The 20209-nt window shown below is 35.7% G+C and overlaps 1 protein-coding gene across 6 annotated transcripts in view; it reads right to left on the reverse strand.

The window, feature by feature from the left end:
• Positions 1–10618: 10618 nt before the first annotated feature.
• The window catches only part of LOC105830042, an 80628-nt gene continuing 71037 nt past the window's right edge, over positions 10619–20209 (reverse strand). For 2 of the 6 annotated variants that reach the window (XM_036286759.1, XM_036286758.1), the window contains 3 exons: positions 13927–14031; positions 13714–13815; positions 10619–13408 (listed from right to left, as the gene is read on the reverse strand). In XM_036286759.1, coding sequence (XP_036142652.1) covers positions 13149–13408; positions 13714–13815; positions 13927–14031 — 467 coding nt within the window. In that variant the 3' untranslated portion in view covers positions 10619–13148. Of the gene's footprint in view, positions 13409–13628; positions 14032–16477; positions 16583–20209 lie in introns of those variants that run through there. The other 4 variants (XR_004963228.1, XR_004963229.1, XM_036286757.1 and 1 more) reach the window with 3 other exon arrangements.

Here is a 20209-nt window from a genome sequence, read left to right on the forward strand (position 1 = left end):
GTAGTATATCTAAAAGGACTTCCGGATCAATTGCTTCCGGATTGATTGTAAGGTCTCGGAAAAGGTGGAGAAAAGGATCTAATTTGAGAGGGAACTGTTCTAAAATTTCTAACAAGGAAGTTTGGGTGCCGTCGTAATAGTAATACCTGGGACGGGGAGGTAGGAGGGGGAATTCGGCTATAAACTCAAGGGATGGTGTGGGTGAGGGTGGCGGAGGAACCTCCTCTGGTTCTGGAGAACTGATAGGGGAATAGTGAGGTGAGGGAGGAGGAGGTGAAGAAAATTGCTTATTGTTATAATCCGAGACCGCGGGGTAATTATGAATATTGTGGTCGCTATTTTCAGATGTTTGGACTATGACCGCTTCTGAATCCGCGCACCGGAACTGTCGGTCGGACTCTCGAGTGACGGCCTCTGAATCCGCGCACCGGAACGCCCGGCCGGACTCTCGAGCAACAGGCTCTGAATCCGCGCACCGGAACGCTCGGTCGGACTCTCGAATGACCGTCTCTGAATCCGCGCACCGGGTCAGTCGGTCGGACTCTCGAAGGGCCGGGTCGAACTCTCCGTTTCCCGCCGAAGATGAACAGCCCTCTGAACGCGAAGTGAGGGTGGAAGGGTCCGGATAAGCGCGAGCCCGCCTGATCGCCCGTCTCCGTTTTCTTTTTAAGTTCGACCGATTGCGGTGGAAGAAACTATTGTCCACTACAATTTTAAGGTTGACTTTATATAGCGAAAATCGGGATCTAGTAAAAATTTGTGTCTAGAGACTTACTACTTGTTGAAATGTTTCCTCTGGGGTAATCCAAAATCCCGGTCTCAGGGTACTCGGGTGGTTGTCTGTTGCTCGGAACAAGTCAGTCCGTCAGGGCTGGTGGAACAGGTGAGTGATAGGCCTCACTGGAGTACACAAGTGCACTCACTTCACTTGCGGAACGTTCTTTTTGTTCGGCACTTAGTTTCGTTCCGACTCACACTCAACCAATCGCGAAAAATCTTAGTTCACAGTTTTACGCGACGAAAATTCTCGGACTCGCACTCAATCGAAAGTTAAAAGCGGAAAAAGCTGCTCGCGGTCTTTGGGATCGTGATTTTATACTCAATTTTCCGAAGGGAAGGGTTGAGGTGTAGGCGGTGGCATTCTTGGATTGGTGGGCCCTTTCAAACCACCAAATTTGGAGCTTGTCTACTGGGAACTCGCGAAATTATTATTTTGTAGAGACAATCAGCTATTGGCTCATCTCTTCTCGTCTCCGCCCGATTTGGTTTCGGTTTTGAGTGTAGGAGAGGGATGTTTATAATTTTTACTTCTCTTATCTTTAGGTCGCTTAAACAAACAAGCAAGCAAAAAAAAAGGGTCTTTATGCCTTCCTGTAGGATTTTAGTGAGAATATACTTTTATTGATTGAGCGCGGACAGCGTTTTTGCTGTGAATAATAAATTTTTATAGTTTCCGGCGGTTCTTTGTTTGAAGATTTTAATTTTTATTGAATTTCAATATTTCCCTTTTTCTTTGCTTAGCGTCGGGTACCGATCCAGGGCATTGTCAGAGTAACGTTCGGTAATAAAGTTATTATTTATTCTTCCCTTTTTTTTATTCTAGACTCGGCATTGCCCCAGACTTCCCGACGGAATTAAATTATATCTAACGGTCGCTCTCAAAATAGCTTACAGATGGGGAACTATGCATTTGTTTGATGTATTTATTATTCCTCAAACAATAAAATTTTAAATTGTCGCTATATCTCACGAACTTGTGCGTGACGATAGAGCGATCCTCTGCAAACATCTCTTGCTCTCGGCGACCGTTAGAATACGATTTCTCTTACTTAATTATTATCTTTACAAGGACAACGAGAAGGAAAACGTTAAGTCCACCGGACGTAACATTATGATCGAATACATTTAGTCTTGAGCGTAAACATTAACTGGTTAGATGGCAATATCGTTACGTCCCTGAATTTCACGGAGTGGGAGTGAAACCAAGCAATAGGAGATAACCCCGCGTTAGCGGACTCAGAGTCCCGAACAGTCCGCTAACGCGGGGTTCCACTGTACATGGATTTGCAAATACACATTTTACGTATTATTAAGTGATATAGAATATATATATTTTCTGGAAATTAAGATAGAAAATAATGATTGTGCAATTTAATTCTTTCTACATCAATAATAAAGATTTAAAAATTATAGATTTCCTACTTGTACTGTACCACATGAGTTTGCGACTTTCCACGCGTAGCGAGATCCCCCCCCCCTTTACTTATAGAACGTAACGACGTCCATGCTTGTACTGTACCACATGGGTTTGTGACTTTCCACGCGCACACGCACGCGCACACACGCACGCACGGTCTTTGGCTCTCCCTCCCACCTGCCCCGTCGGTAGAGGTACCCTGGAAAGACGCAAACTTGTGGTAAGTCCGTTTGTTACTGTGTCCGTTTCGCACTGTGTCTGTTTGTTACTGTGTCCGTTTCGCACTGTATTCGTTTCACACTGTCCGTTTCACTCAGCCTGCTGTGTCCGTTTATTATTGTGCGCATCTGGGACGCTCCCCTTTCCACGCCTAGCAAGGTCCACTTTCTATTACTCTTTTCAATATTTTAGTTTTTTGGGATAGTTTGAATGAGCATTAAAATTAACTAATAAAACTCGATGTGTGTTAGATGAATTCTATGAAGTTTTGAACATTTAATGTCATTTTTCTCAAAAACTATTATCTTTATGGCAAAAATCAATAGAACATAAAATGTGTATTTTGAGATCTACAACTTTTATCTGAAGTATTTTTCGAATTTTTTATTATTTATGGACATAAATAAAAAAACCATGAAAAAACCATTTTATGGGTTTTTCATGGTTTCTCTTTTAAAAATCAAATTTGCGCCAATTTTTATTATTATATTCGTAATCAACGCGCCAAAATATGTAAGAATACGTAGTTAAAAAAATCAGAAGTTCGATCTGTACGATAGTTTATTCGAAAACGATAAATTGGGTTTTTTGTCAAGTGTTTTGTAACAAAAATTTTTTTTTATGTTTTCTCGATAATGGGTAACATTTCTGCTTATATTTTTTGGCATAATTGTAATTACGGAAGACATGCATTGTCCCGAAAAGTCAAAATCCCGAAATTTAAAACTAATGCATTGTCCCGAAAAATCAAAATCCCGAAATTTAAGACTTGAAGCATTGTCTCGATAAGTCAAAATCCCGAAGTTTAAGACTCGAAGCATTGTCCCGAAAAGTCAATCCCGAAATTAAAGACTCGAAGCATTGTCCCGAAAGGTCAACATCTCGAAATTTAAGACTCGAGGCATTGCCCCGAAAAATCAAAATCCCGAAATTTAGGACGGGATAATGTCCTAAAAATTGAGTTTTACAAATCTTTTTTCTATTGTACCATCTCGATCTTTTAATACTTTAGAAAAATATTAGATGTACGAGAGCGCTAGAATGTGCTGGTAGGAGCGCGAATTGGCCATGGAGAGAGACAGACACACGTTGAGTTAAATGATACACTCAATCCTCATAATCACGATTTATTTCTTTGTCATACAAATCAGTCAACTTATTACAACAGTCGCTATCATTAACGCAACGGTGCTCAGAGTTTTCTTATCAGGCTAGACGAGAGGAAGGAAAAAACGTTATCGCGGCGGTGATCGAGATTAATCGCTTCTGACGGTGTGCGATCGCGGTTCGAGGCACGTCATTCGCTCCCGGGCTGGCGGCGCGACGGAAACCTTGGTGCGCCCGCCGGCCGAGCACGCAGAGCGACGTGTCTGTCATGCGGGCTTTTGTCAAGCGTGTACGACGCAGGCTTTGACAAACAAAGAAGGAAGGTCGATAATAATCCTTCGAATTTTGACATGCCTATGCCGCACAAAACTTGGAAAAAGCTAAGGCTTTGACGATTCTGAACATTAGAAAAGCTGAAATTTAAATAGTCGAATCATCTTACTGATACCTTTAAATAGATGAATATTTTCCACATGATCAGAATATCATTTACTCTTTTCTTTAGACACTAAATATCTGCAAAAAATAATTAAAGAAAATTAAAATACACATTTTACAAATTTTAAAATAATATGCATAATGAGAATATATACAATATAATGTAACATATGTATATGTGTAACATATGTGTATAATAATGTATTAACGTTCATTGCCCGATAAGGATTTGATCCTAAACATCCATTGCGGGGTGAGGAACATAGAAAGTGCCTATGGCACCATCAGCCTACAGCTGACGGACACATTTATCGATCTAATTATTGATCGTAGCGATATAGTTTCTAGGTCGATAAAGGTTAACGCCTTTCTTACCTCGCAAGAGGTGTCTAGGAACAAATCATTATCGGGCAGTGTACATAGTGACTATTCGTTTTTTACTATATGAGTGACATATTTGTGTAACGACCGTTTTTCGCGCAGAACTTTAGCTCGTCGGGAAGGGTCTAGGGCGAAAAAGGGCTCAGAGATAGCAAACGTGGCGGTTGGTTAACGGCACAAGTTTTATTACTATTTTATATTACATTGAATTCGCGATTATTTACAACGGTGCAACGAGTAAACAATAATCTGGCTGCGCGTTATGTACAACGGTATCTTACAATAGTCAACGACGGAGCGCGTGACGGCCGGCCGATCAGCTGTTCGGCGGGATGCCGCGGCACACACACACACACACACACACACACACACACACACACACACACACACACACACACATATATATATATATATATATATATATATATATATATATATATATTGTGTGTGTGTGTGTGTGTGTGTGTGTGTGTGTGTGTGCGCGTGTGTGTGCGCGCGCGCGCGCGCGTGTGTGTGTGGCAGTATTTTTTTACACTAGGATATACCTTTTGCATGGATAATTATGGAAAGTAAAAAATATTTAGATTACAAATCAATATTGGAATATATTTTCAATAAAACAGCACCATCTTTAAAACCAAAAACTATTATGACAGATTTTGAAAGAGCACTTCAAAAAGCTTTTATAAATGTTTTGCCATCCGCTGACGTTAAAGGATGCTATTTCCATTATACACAAGTATTATATAGTATTTCATATTCATGTTGTGCATGTTCCCAACAGTACGTGTTTCTTGTCCGATTTCTTTTTTAGATTTTCGTCAATCTTTTCCTTCGTTATGGGTAAGTCTTCGCATAGTTCAAGGAAGAGGAAGAGGTCTTCTTCGAGGAACCGTCTGGCTGGCATCGAAAAGAAGCTGTCGCTTTTAATCGAAGCTCTAAAGGAGAAGGAGGTTAAAACGCCCGGCGTTACTTCTCCAGACTCCTCTGTGGTTTTTTTTCTCGCGCACCAAAAGGACCTAGCATCCGGTGGCGAGCAATCTCTGGAGGATTCTCCCCCAGAGGACGTTTCTGTTTCCTCAGGGCACGTCCTGAATAGCGGTTCAGCAAGTCCGGCTATTCTGCAAAGATCGAGAGACTTTTGGTCTCAGGTGTGTACGAATATCCCAGTTCTCTTAATGCAGACAGCGGAGTCGACACAACCACTTGTTTTGCAATTTCGGAAGAGCAAATTTGTCTCCGTGAAGTCACCAGGCTCTGCAATTTTGGAGCTATTGAAAGAGTTGCCGATTGCGAGGGTCAATTTCTTTCCTCCTTTTTTGTAATTAGAAAGTCATCGATTGGCTGGAGATTTATTCTAACCTTAAAACGTCTCAATGATTTTATTGTGGCTCCTCATTTTAAGTTGAAGGACTGAAAAACAGTTATTCGTCTTCTTTCACCCTATGACTTTCTGGTTACTATTGATTTACAGGATGCATTGTTGTGGCCCTTGTTTGATAGAGGATCACGGGTAATTGGGATCGCTGTCGTTACTCCTCGGGTCAGGTTTCGTGAGAGATAAAGCCAATTGTTAAATAACACGTTTACTATACCTTTTTACACTGAGTTACAATAGTTCGTACAAATGGTATATTGAGCGGGAGCGTCCCGTTTGCCCACGTCAATATTGATCCCGGTCCCGATTGGCGACGTCAATATTGGCCACGATCCCGATTGACCACGGGATGGATTGGCCACGTCATTATTGGCCACGCATCATTATTGACCATGTCAATATTGGTCACGCGTGATATTGCCCACGTCAATATTGGCCACGCGTCATTATTGACCACGTCATTATTGCCCACGCGTCATTATTGCCCACGTCACTATTGCCCACGCGTCACTATTGCCCACGTCATTACTGTATATGGGTTTGCGACTTGGACGGGGTGGGTGCAGGAGGGGGGCCGAAGGCCCCGTTGCACCCCCCCCCCCGTGTGTGTGTGTGTGCAAAGCATTTCTCTGCACCACACGGGTTTGCAACTTTCCACGCTAAGAAAAAAAATTGATTAATATTGACGTGGGCAATAATGACGTGGTCAATATTGACGCGTGGCCAATATTGACGTGGCCATTATTGACGTGGGCAATATCACGCGTGGCCAATATTAACGTGACCAATAATGACGTGGCCAATAATGACGCGTGGGCAATAATGACGCGTGGGCAATAATGACGTGGGCAATAATGACGCGTGGCCATTATTGATGTGGGCAATATCACGCGTGGCCAATATTGACGTGGCCAATATTGACGTGGTCAATAATGACGCGTGGCCAATGACGTGGCCAATCCACCCCGTGGTCAATCGGAATCGTGGTCAATAATGACGTGGTCAATATTGACGTGGCCAATATTGACGTGGCCAAACGGGTGCCACTTTATTGAGCGACACAGGTACGTCGCTGTATGACACGCAAGTAAGCCCACTCGTTGTCTGTACCTCGGTGTTTATATACACCGTTTTTGGGCGAACGACCGGGGAAGATACTTCCGCGGTCACTGGCCTTTGGACAGTGTACTTGCTTAGCCAGCAATTGCTGGTTACGCGGATTCCACCTCAAAATCAGATGATTTTGGGTGTTATGTCTTGAGCAACCGGGTGCAGTGCCCGATGCGACTCCCAGTATGTAGGTCGGGCGATGTCCGCGCGCGAGGTGTCATTTGACACCTTCTGCCGCTTGCGACATTTCTTATGTGAGTGTGATGCACTCACAACAGCATATTTCCTAGTGCCCATTGCCTACGAAGACAGAAGATTTCTACGTTTTTGTTTTTAGAACCAGCTTTTTCAATTTAGGGTCCTCCCCTTTGGCCTTGCGTCAGCTCCGTATATTTTCACCAAGATCCTAAAGCCAGTGGTGTGTACTCTCAGAGAAAGAGGCTTCCTTTCGGTCGTTTACCTGGATGATTTCCTTCTCATCGCATCTTCTTATCAGAAATGTCTCAGCGACATTATCTCTTTTATCGTCCTTGGGTTTTACTATTAATAATCATAAAAGTGCACTTATTCTAAGCTAAATCTGTTCGTTTTCTGGGTCTGTGTGATTTTCGAAACAGATTTTTTCTCAATCTCTATCCCGACGGATAAGTCTTCTCCAGGCAATACTTTCTATTTTAAACAAAAAATCATGTAAAATTCGCTTTTTGGCTAGTCTTATTGGCTCTTTGATTGCAGTTTGCCCAGCTGTCAATATGGCCTTCTGCATACTAAGATCTTGGAGAGGACTAAATTTTTAGCGCTTTCGTCTGCAGATGATGACTTTGATTCGGAAATGCTCCTTCCATATTTGATCAAGGATGATCTCTTAATTTGCAAGAACTTGAGGAAAAGTATCTCTGTCATGGCTTCAAATCACAAAAGTGTCATCAACATATCGGAACCATATAGATGGTTTGAGAGGTGCGTTTTATAGAATTTGATTTTCAAAATGTTCCATAAAGATATTTGCGATGGTGATTGAAATGGGAGAGCCCATTGCTGCTCCAGAAGTTTGTTTAAAGAATTCTCTTTGGAACTGAAAGTAAGTTGACGTTAAACAGTGTTCTATTAATGGAAGGCGGTTTGTGGAAATTCTGTCGGATTTCCTAATAATGTTCAGTGTCTTGAACTGGAACATTTGTGAACAATGAGACTATATCAAAGCTTACAAGGATATCATTAGTTTTTGTTTTGATTTGAGTGATTTTGCTCACGAAATTTTGAATTCTTAATATTAAAATCATTGAGTCCAGTAAGTTCTTGAAGAAGTTTGGTGAGATAGCGGTGAGACAGAGTTTGACTGCTAAGATTCTTTACCGTATGTGTGGAAACTGGAGTTTGGACCTGAGAACTGATCTTATTATATTTATTTTTTTGTTTCCGTGTTCTTATCTTAGCGGAACGGTTGGCTTGTTTGTATGTTATTCGATCCAGTGTATGCCACGATTCCGGGTCCAAAGAATTGGAGAGAGAGAACTTACTGAACTCAATGATTCTAATATTAAGAATTCAAGATTTCGTGAACAAAATCACTAAAATCAAAACAAAAACTAATGATATCCTTGTAACTTTTGATATAGTCTCTTTGTTCACAAATGTTCCAGTCCAGGACATTTTGAACATTATCAGGAAATCCGACAGAATTTCCACGAACCTCCTTCCATTAATAGAAAACTGTTTAACGTCAATTTACTTTCAGTTCCAAGGAGTATTTTTTGAACAAACTTTTGGAGCAGTAATAGGCTCTCCAATCTCATCCATTATCGCAAATATTTTTATAGAACATTTTAAAAATCAAATTCTAAAGAACGCACCTTTCAAACCACCTATATGGTTGCGATATGTTGATGACACTTTTGTGTTTTGGAGTCATGGCAGAGATACCCTTTCTCAATTTCTTGCCTTTATCAACTCTCAGCATCCTAATATTCAGTTCATAATGGAAGTAGAACAAAACAACCAAATACCTTTTCTAGATGTGTTGGTTAAAAGCAGAGATGGGTAGCAGCAAATACTTTTGTCTTCAAATTACACATTCAATTACATATTACTTTTATAATTTGTAATTGAAATTTATTTAATTATCCATTATTTTCAGCATTTGTAATTAAGTTCCATTTAATTACTCATTATTTTGAGCATTTGTAATGGATGTCCAAAGTAATTAAATTACACTATTGTAATGTAATTACATTTGTGTGATTTAATTACATTTGCGTGATTTAATTACATTTGTGTAATTTAATTATATTTGTGTAATTTAATTACATTTGTGTAATTTAATTACATCTGTGTAATTTAATTACATTTTAATTTTTATTTAAATTGAGTTAACGACAAAGAGAACGTGAGAGTGTACATACTGTACATACTGCAAAAATAATATATTGTGTATCTAGCGGAGAAAGCGACATTTTTTAGACGATCGTGAAGTTTGCCTTCTGCTTGGGCGGCAATCATACGAGTCTGAAAGAAAAGCTTTCTCCCATGCATAAGATATTTTTCATAAGTTATGAACTTATGTTAACTCAATTCGAATAAAAATTAAAATGTAATTAAATTACACATACAGACGTAATTAAATTACACAAATGTAATTAAATTACACAAATGTAATTAAATTATACAAATGTAATTAAATTACACAAATGTAATTAAATTACACAAATGTATAAATAAATTACACAAATGTAATTACATTACAATAGTGTAATTTAATTACTTTGAACATCCATTACAAATGTTCAAACAAATTAGTAATTCAATGGTGTTTAATTACAAATGTTCAAAGTAATGTGTAATTAAATCACATTTAATTATTCATTGTTTTGAGCATTTGTAATTTGGTAATAGTCAATTACAAATTCGCCCATCTCTGGTTAAAAGGAACGGAGATGATACTTTAAGCCATCAAGTCTATTGAAAACCAACACACACAGTTCGATATCTGCATGCCACCTCTCATTATCATCCTTCGCAAAAGAATTCAGTCACTAGTATATAGAGCCCTTAAAATTTCTAAATTAGTTTCTTTGAATGGGGAATTAAAACATTTTAATCAAGTTCTAACAAAAAATGGATATAGTAGTAGAAACATCAGTCAAACAGTCCAAAGATTGAAGAACAAAATTTCCAGTCCTAACAACATTGGGACGCCGAATGAAGAGAAAAAAAAAGAAAGAAGAGAACAAAACGGCTTTCCTTCGGTATCTTCAAAGTACGACAGAACGCATCAGCAAAATTTTGCGTAGACACTATATAAAAGTGATCGTCAAACTACAAAGGAAGATTTTCCAGTTACTTCCTAATCCGAAGGATCAGAGACCACGCTTAGAATCACCAGGTATATAGAAAATCCCCTGCTCTTGCGGAAAAGTGTACATAGGAGAAACCGAGAAGAAGATTAGTACAAAAATAAAAGGACATCAATAGTGTACCAAATATGGCAGAATTGCTGAATTGGCTTATTTCTTCTTAACCTCAAAAAATTTTTTTTTGCAAATGAAAATGTTTTATTCTATTGTCACGATCTTATCATTATATATTAATGAACAAACTGAAACATGGATGTTACAAGTTTGATGAGTGGAAACTATTCATTGATTCTTCTAAGAGAAGCTTGAAAGCAGTGTTGTACAATACTAATGTATATGCCTTCATTCTTGTAGCGCACTCGGTAGTGATAAAAGAAGAGTACACAAATGAAAACAGTTCTTGAAAAAATTAAATACACACAGATGGCAAATTTGTGGGGAAATTCTTTTATATTATTGGGTCAATAACCAGGTTACATAAGGAATGGCCGACAAAGACGTCTTTGCAATTTGAGTTTAAAAACATCATAAATGAACCGTTAGTTGAGCCTTCAAAAGTTCTTCTTCCACATCATATTAAATTAGAACTTATGAAAGAGTCCCAGATGCGCACAGTAATAAACGGACACAGTAACAAACGAACACAGTCCAAACAGACACAGTAACGAATGCGCTGCGACGTTGCTTTCCCTCGGGAACCGCCAGGTCCGAGGAGGCTACGCCCAATTAAGCGGTAACCTTTACTGAAAGTGACGCTTTCTCAACGAAAATCGGAAGCTTCAAAAAACGGTATCCCCCAAATGGAACTTGAAAAATTCCCCCAACGATATCGGTAACTCGCGGGACGGTATCTTCAATATATCGCTCGAGACTGCTCTCGATACGATAGCGGTAACTTGCGTAAGCGGTATCCCCAATATATCGCTCGAGATTGCTCTCGATACGATAGCAGTAACTTTCGTATACGGTATCCTTAATATATTGCTCGAGATTGCTTTCGATACGATAGCGGTAACGTGCGTAAACGGTATCGTCACAAAACTCTATATTTTGGGCGCCAGGCGCGAATTCTCGCGCCACACAATAATTAGCGATAATGTGGTAACCCAAGAGAAAGCGTTACTACAGCCGGTAGCTCTTTTACTCGGTAGAGGAGCGTGATTCTTAAGTAGATGAGACGTGTGGAGATGTCGGATCGAGGCAGGTCGCAGAAAAGATTCGGTACTCAATTTTTAAACAGATAAACAATCAGTCATATTTCTTCGGTGATTAGAAGATACGGTAACAGTAAAAACAAGTGACTTTAATCAAATGATCTGAACACAACGAATTCGTAAATATTTTCAATTGAGACGGTAACACGACTTCAAGACAAAAAAAATGCGGAAACTAGAAAATCTATTACACGAGGCGAGAGGCCGATGAGGCTCTCCGCCCGAATAAGAACAAGGATAATATATGCGGAAACAATATTCGCGGTAACAATTGACTCGACTATACTAAATATGACTGTCGGTGCCGGCTTCGTCCGAGAGGGACGTACTTAGTTAACTACTATTCGGGGCCGGTCGGTCCAAGCTCTCGTGCGGCCACGAGATTCTACTTTCTATTTCGAGTTACTCAACACAAAACAGCAGCAATAACGGTAACGGATGTCGGATGACCGATAGCACACAAGAAACGGTATCCTTTATCCGGACCCGCACGAGAGTCGACCGCCTTATCCGAATCTTACGTAGATCGGTGGCTGCCGAGTGATGGCCTTACAGTATGAGAGATCCTGGCTCGCCAGAGCACCAAAACGGTAACCAGCTGGTCCTCCAGATTCGGTAACTTTAGGGCTGATCCTTGCCGATACGCCTCAGTACGTAGCTCACCGAACAGTGAGGAGCCCCGGTCCCGTGCCGGCCGGCTCGAGCGCGCTTCGATTTTCGATAGGTGGATTCGCACGTGTCGCAGGATCCTCTAAGTTGTCTTTTTTATTGTATCTTACTATTATTAAATATTACTTTCTTATTTTATCTTCTATGAACTCTAGACCGGTATTCATAGTCAGATCTTACATTCAAGATCGTCTTAAGTTTATCTTCAGATACTTTACGGATCGTTTGATTGGTTTAAAAGTGTCTAAAGATAAACTTAAAATGATCTTAAATATAAGATCTGATTATAAATACCGGCCTAATTCTGTGATTCTATAACTAATTCTCTGAACTTTTCATGTTTTCTCTCTTTGCAATTTTATGAAAGTTTCAAATAATATATTTCTTTGTCTTTGGAAGTTGTTATATTCTCCAATAGCAACTATTTTTTGTCTCTCTATGTTGTTGTTTTCTTCAGTAGCAGTTGCTTTTCGTTTTTCTATGTCATTGCTTTCTTTAATAGCAGCTGACAGTTTATTTATTGCTTCTACTCTTTTCTTCTCACTCTCTATCTGATCCTTCCTTAACTCGTACAGTTGTTTCGATCTTCGAGTCTTTTGCTTTTTATTTTCAATTTGTTCATTTTCATTTTGAACAGGGGACTGTGAACGCAGACTATAACAAAGTGGTACATGTTGAATAAAATCTTTATGCAAATAATTATTGCCTAAATTATTTTGATGATTTAGGAAACAAGATTTCATATAAAACCAACAAGCAAACAAATTTTTTGTATATATTAACAATTTGGAAGACCTATGTAAATATTCATTTTTATCACACCGTGAGGTTCCCGGAATGGATGGATCAGGAATGGAATGCATTTGTTCACTAGGGAGTGACATTAATGTGGATGAAATTGAAGTTTTTTCGATTGTAGGTAACGATGTATCATGCTGTTCTATCGTATGCATAGTACGAATACTATTTTCTACATTACAATTAGGTTCAGGTAAGTTTAAAGATGACGATAATGATGATATTGTATTGCCTATATTAATAGTATCTTCTAAAAAAATTTCTTCCATCAACTCATACCACTCTCACTGTATACGTCCATGTCCTGTACTGCTTTTTTTATTGTTATCTTTTATTGTTTTAAAAGAATGCTTCATATTACGCATTTTTCTGTCCAATATTTCTGTATAAATATTATAGCCTACGCTCGTTAAATCCTTTTGTATTTCTTCCCATATAGTCTTTTTTTTAATTTTTGGATTTTGAAAAGCATTTTTTCTTTCAGCATACTTTTGTAAAAAATATTTAGTAGCTTCGCGAGTCCAAATAAAATTTGTAGGTGTTCCTGTAAATTAAAATAAAGAAATTAATATAAAATATGTACAAATAAAATTTAGATTTAATTGTATTACAACACATTTTAGATTTACAATAAGTGAGTGTAAAACAGTGTCGAACAAAATTTAATCAACTTTATTAACAATTATAAATAAAAATTTTTTCTTAGTTATAATTATATATTGATCTAATCTACATTACTATATAAATATATATATATACATTATTTTATTAGCGTAAAAGGCTAATTAAGCAAAAATTAGATGTCAATTTCATAAAATTTAATAAAATTATATATTTAGTATTATTTACCCACGCACACATACACGCCCACACATATATATTTTATACCTTCTTCAGAAGCCTCACAAGCAGTATCCTGTACCAAATTTTTTTTTAAATTTCCTATTTGTGCTGAAATGAATGTTTTGGATTAATAAATACGAATTAATAAAATATTAAAATATATAAAATTAAAACTCATCATACTGTAACATGTATGTTACTATAAATTTCTATATGTACCTTCTTTTAGTGTTATTGAAGGCATATCCTCTATTATGTCGTTCATTCCTACTACCTCTTGAGTAGAACAATTTTCTTTAAAATACGTTTCAAAAAAGTGTTTATCTAGAAAAGTAATTATAAAAGCATAATTAAATACAATTATAATAAGATTACATATTTAAGATATACAAAAACAGTTTGATAATTAAATCAATATGTTTTTTAGAAGGTTTAAAGAAGTTGGAAAATCATTGGGCAAAATATCACTATGATTTATCTAACTACCCTTGTATTTATTAAGATAATAATAAACCGATAATATACAAAAATAAATTAATAAGTAAATAAATAAATACTACATAATTATAAATAATTATAGATAAAAAATTATAAATAATTACATATATGCATTACACATGCTAATCACGGTTAACACTTCTCCAGTTTTGGCCGAAGATTCCGACTTTCTCAGCGAATGTTTCAGACAAAAAAAATTGTCGATAAATTTTTATTCATAATTTTTTATAATCTTTTCTTTGAAAGGATTCGATCAGAGTATTCGATCGAACACCGGAGGAGAGGTTAGATAACCGTAATTCCAACCCGAATTTATTTTAAATATAGTTATATATTTTATTTCCTTATATTAATATATATACATACTATTTTTCAACTTTTGATGATTTTCTAAACTGTCTACTACGTTGTAAATTACGTCTCCATATACATACCCAGCAAACACAAAGTTACATGTAACGTGCTTGTTAGTTGTAATTTCCCACTCAATAATATAATTGCAATATAACACACGTGTTATATTACAATTACATTGTTGAGTGGGAAATTACAACTAACAGGTACGTTACATGTAACTTGGTGTTTGGTGGGTACTGTGTTTCGAACAATGCTGATGCATTGGAGGTTGCCATTTTGCTAAACACGTTTTGCTTGCGACTCAGCGTACTTTTAGTTCGCTGGAAATCATGGCGATTGCTGAGTAAACATGTTGAGACGTTGAATGAGTTTAGTACCGTTCAGCAGGCAATCATAAAACGGTTGCAAAACTGTTGTGTTTTGCTGAACGCAGCCAGTGAGTAACAAGCTCAGATTTTACACTGGTGTCGAAGAGATAGATGAAATGTGTGATATAGAAATGTGGGTCAGTTAAATGTTGCTGTAATATTAACTATTTAGTTTGAATAAAACTTTCAATGTTTTTAATAATACTAATTTTTATTCTTTAGTTTACTAGTAATGTATATAATTGCTGCTACCTTGGTGACAAAAGATAGTTCTTATCCTTACAGCGTTATCAATATTTAACAAATGCACAGCTCTACGTCACATCTATTTAATTATTAACACCAATGTAAAATTAATTTATCAGTGAGTAACAAGCTCAGATTTTACACTGGTGTTGATGAGGTAGATGAGATTTTGTGGGATATAAAATTATGATCACTTAAATGTTACTGTAATTGTCATAAAACTATTAATTAGCTTGTAAATGTTTTTAGTAATATTAATTTTTATTTTATGGTTTACTAGTAACTTGTATAATGCCGATATCTCTTGGTGACAAAAGATAGTTCTTATCCTTACAATGTTATCAATATTTAACCAATGCACAACTCTACGTCACGCTACTCATCTATTTAATCATGTCGTATTGTTAAAAATATTCATTTAAAGTTTTATTCAAGCTAATTAATAGTTAATATTAATCCTCAATCCCTCCCGTGTTTTTCAGCACCTTCTATCCCTCCCTATGGGTCGTTTTCGTCCTCGCCCTTATAACCATATAAATAATGGTTTAAAAAATCTGAAAAAAATGATGTATACTCTTTAACATTTCTCTTTAAGAAATTACTATTATATTATCCTCCTCTCCTAAATTTAATACGTATTTTTTAATAAACAATGACAAAAATCAATAAAAAAGTTAATTAAAAAAAAATATATAGCAATGGTAAAAATTTTGAAAACAATTTTTTTAAACCAGTTTTTGGAAGGAAAGAAGTTCCTCTTTACGAAAAAAAATGTCTGATCAACGTAGAATAAAAGCAGATATCCAATTTCAGCGTATAAAAATGGTATTTTTTTAGGATGATGAATAGTGTTGTAAAATAGAGAAACATCAATAAATCTACAATTATTTTTTCTGCTTAAAATTTTAACAAATTATTATTTAATACATAGTAAAAATACAAAATTTTGTTATAAAAATAGAAAAAGAACAGTTTAAAAACAGTCGCGACAGCAATTTAAACGATGATAATCGCAAACGGGTTTGTTGCATCGAGCACAACATTGATTGGTCTTTTTATCATTTTTGTATAAACAATAAAAACATCTTTTTCTTTTTTTAAATTTACTAGTTAATGTCCAATCTTCCCAATATTTGCCAAAAACTGAATTTTATTGATCTGCTCAAAATATTCTGGATTTCTAATTTCCATTGTAGATGTTCAACTTAAAATATATACATAATTATGTTCTAAAATGCATGTACGTGTCCCAAAATACTTAATTTACAAAAAAAATTTTTTTTTAAAAAAGTCATTTTTACCTATGTAATCCCTCCCTATGGGTCGAAAACGTCCTATTTGAATTTTATCTGGCTGGCGTTTGGAGTAGAACAAACGGACCGGGCTGGCCTTTTGCACTGAAGACCCTTCCCCCCCAAAGTTTTTTTTAGTATAACTTTAATGGCGCTAGTATCGCGGTTGTACACAAAGTGTGATATAGAATTGTGGATTAGTTAAATTTTGCTGTAATTGTCAATTAATATTAACTATTAATTAGCTTGAATAAAACTTTAAATGAATATTTTTAACAATACTCATTTTTATTCTTTGTTTTACCAGTATCATATATAATTTCTTAGTGACAAAAGATGGTCCTTATCCTTACATTTAACCAATGCACAACTCTATGTCACATTTCATCTAATTACACAGGCACACAAAAAAAAGTGGTTGGTCCGGCGGACTAGACTAGTCAATTCTTATGTATTTCAACCCGCTGAATCCGAATCTAAGGTCAGAATTGCAAAGTTAGCTCGCATTTTCTAACCTCAAAAAAAATTTTTTTTTAAATGTTGGTTTGGTGAACCAGACTAGTCAATTCTTATGTATTTTGACCCGTTGAATCCGAATCCAAGATCAGAATTTTACGAATTGGCTCATTTTTTCCTAACCTCAAAAAAAAATTTTTTTTTAATGTTGATCCGGCGGACCAGAATAGTCTATTTTTATGTATTTTGACCCGCTGAATCCAAATTCAATGTCAGAATTGCTGCATTGGCTCATTTCTTCCTAATCTAAAAAAATTTTTTTTAAATCTTGGTCCGGCTAATTGAGCAATTCTGACCTTAAATTTGGATTCAGCGGGTCAAAATACATAAAAATAGACTATTTTGGTCCGCCGGACCAACATTAAAAAAAAATTTTTTTTTGAGGTTACAAAATGCGAGCTAACTTTGCAATTCTGACCTTGGATTTGGATTCAGCGGGTCGAAATACATAAGGATTGACTAGTCTAGTCCGCCGGACCAACCACTTTTTTTTGTGTGCCTGTGTTATCAACACCAATGTAAAATTAATTAAACAGTAACAAGTCAGATTTTACACTGATGTCGATGAGATAGATGTGTGATATAGAAAATTGTGGATTAGTTAAATGTTGCTGTAATTTTAATTATTAATTAGGTTGAATAAAACTTTCAATGTTTTTAATAATACTAATTTTTATTTTTTGGTTTACTAGTAACGTATATAATTGCTGCTACCCTGGTGATAAAAGATAGTTCTTATCCTTACAGTGTTATCAATATATTTAACAAATGCACAACTCTACGTCACACTTCATCTATTTATTCATCAACATCAATGTAAAATTAATTTATAATTAATTTATAATTAATGATATAGTAATATATAGCAATAAAAAACTTAATTTTTTAAAATAAATAATATAAAAGAATATGTATCTCATTAATACACAAAATATTTGTTAGTAATATTTATTTATATAAAATCCTTATGTTAAACCAGTTAAACTGTTCTTTTTTAGATAATATGCCACTTTTAAAAATTAATTTATTACTTTTGCTAAACTGTTTTCAGATTATTTCATTAAATATGTATTAAACATTTGATATATTACATCTAAGTAGCGTTGTTCTCTGGTTAATTTTATACTGGTTACTGGTGTTAATGATGATGATAAGATGGATATTTGTACAACAATATGGAGTTGTGGATTATTTTGTTTTTAAGATTTCGTTTAATATGTTAAAAAAGATTAGTATTATTAAAAGCATTATTAAAAAATTATTAAATCCAATTAATTATATTATTAGAAAAAAGTTGCAAGTAAAAATATGAATAAAGTTAAATTAATCATTATTTATATTAATATTGATAATTATACTTAATGAAATAATTATGTTACTGGGAAAAGTTGTAAATGAAAATTAATATGTGTATATTTATAATTTTTTGTATGTGATGTGATATGGAGTTGTTGGATTGTTTAATATAGGAATTGGAATACAGCAGGGGGAAAAATTTTTTTTCTTTGAAATTTATTTTATCAAATTGTTTATATATGAAAGTTTATGAGTTTTAATCCAGTTTTATATGAGTTTTTACTTTGAATAGTTTTTACACATGAGTATATTGAGTATATATATATATATATATATATATATATATATATATATACAAAAAATAATTTACTTATGTATCAAATAAGATATTTTTTATTAAATTCAATCAAAGTGATACATACATAAATTCAATCTAAGTGGTCTATAAACACTACAAAATGCGTAATATCCCAACAAAATTACCTTTTTAAAAAAGGTAAAAAAAGGTGCCAAGTATTTGGTTTTTCCTTTAAGCAAAAAAATTATTGGATGGTTCAACCTAAGTAATATAAAGCAAAAATCACAAATTCAAGATAAAACTTTTAATCAAATTCAATCTAAGTGGTATATACTTTTGGAGGGTTCAACCTAAGTATTATATACTAACCCAGCAAACACAAAGTTACATGTAACGTGCCTGTTAGTTATAATTTCCCACTCAACAATGTAATTGTAATATAACACACGTGTTATATTACAATTACATTGTTGAGTGGGAAATTATAACTAACAGGCACGTTACATGTAACTTTGTGTTTGCTGGGAAGTGTGTCAAATTTAACCTAAGTAATATATACAGGGTGATTCAAAATAACTATATGTCCTTGCATAGACATATTCTTAGTAATATTCTGAGTCAACTCTTTCTTTCGCAAAAAATTTTCCAGAGCTTAGATTTCTAGATATAATAAGGAATAATTTACGTATCCTGAATCAGATACAAGAGGTAGGCAGGATTGGCACACCTCACCGCTGCTAGCGGGCACCACGAGCACCGCGAGGCGTCTGCTGCGCTCAATAATCAATAACCATCTCAATTATCTTTAACGATGGTATTTAGTATTTTGAATTATCCGAATATTATGTAATAAAGGAAGAAATGAATAGGTGACAAAGAGAGAGAGAGAGAGAGAGAGAGAGAGAGAGAGAGAGAAAGAAAGAAGAGAAAGAGGGGGGAGAGAACCTGTTTACACACGTACCATTCCGCAATCAATTGATTGTTCTCACGATCCATCCTTCAGTTTATCGGATTAAAAGTCTTTCTTCTTACATTTTATCATTTCACTCACTTACACAGTCACACGCACGCACGCACGCACGCACGCACGCACGCACGCACGCACGCACGCACGCACGCACGCACGCACGCACGCACGCACGCACGCACGCACACATACACACACACTCTGTTCACTCACTTGACTGAATTTATTTACACTTACATAAAGAAATAAAAAAATAGTACGAAACATTTAACTATTAAACATTACTAATCACTCGGCACGTCAAAATTACTCGAAGAAAGAAACACTATAATCTGTGACGACTCTGGCATTGTGGGGTCTAGCACCGTCTTGTTGGAATATAATTCTATTCCTGTCTGCTAATGGAATTTCTTCCAAAAAATCTGGAAGATTTTCTTCCAAAAATTGTTTGTACAATGCGCCATTTATGATATCTGGCAGAATAACTGGGTCCAGTATGTTTGTACCCATAATTCCTGCCCAGACGTTCAATTTCCATCGTACTTGAAAATTCTGAGTCGAGTGACGCGCGGATTCTCGTCGTTTCAAATATGCATGTTGTGAGAATTAAAATATCCCTCTTGTGTGAATAGCGACTCGTCGCTGAACATCACACGAGAAGGAA

The sequence above is a fragment of the Monomorium pharaonis genome, chromosome 5, assembly GCF_013373865.1.
Source record: "Monomorium pharaonis isolate MP-MQ-018 chromosome 5, ASM1337386v2, whole genome shotgun sequence".
NCBI lineage: Eukaryota > Metazoa > Arthropoda > Insecta > Hymenoptera > Formicidae > Monomorium > Monomorium pharaonis.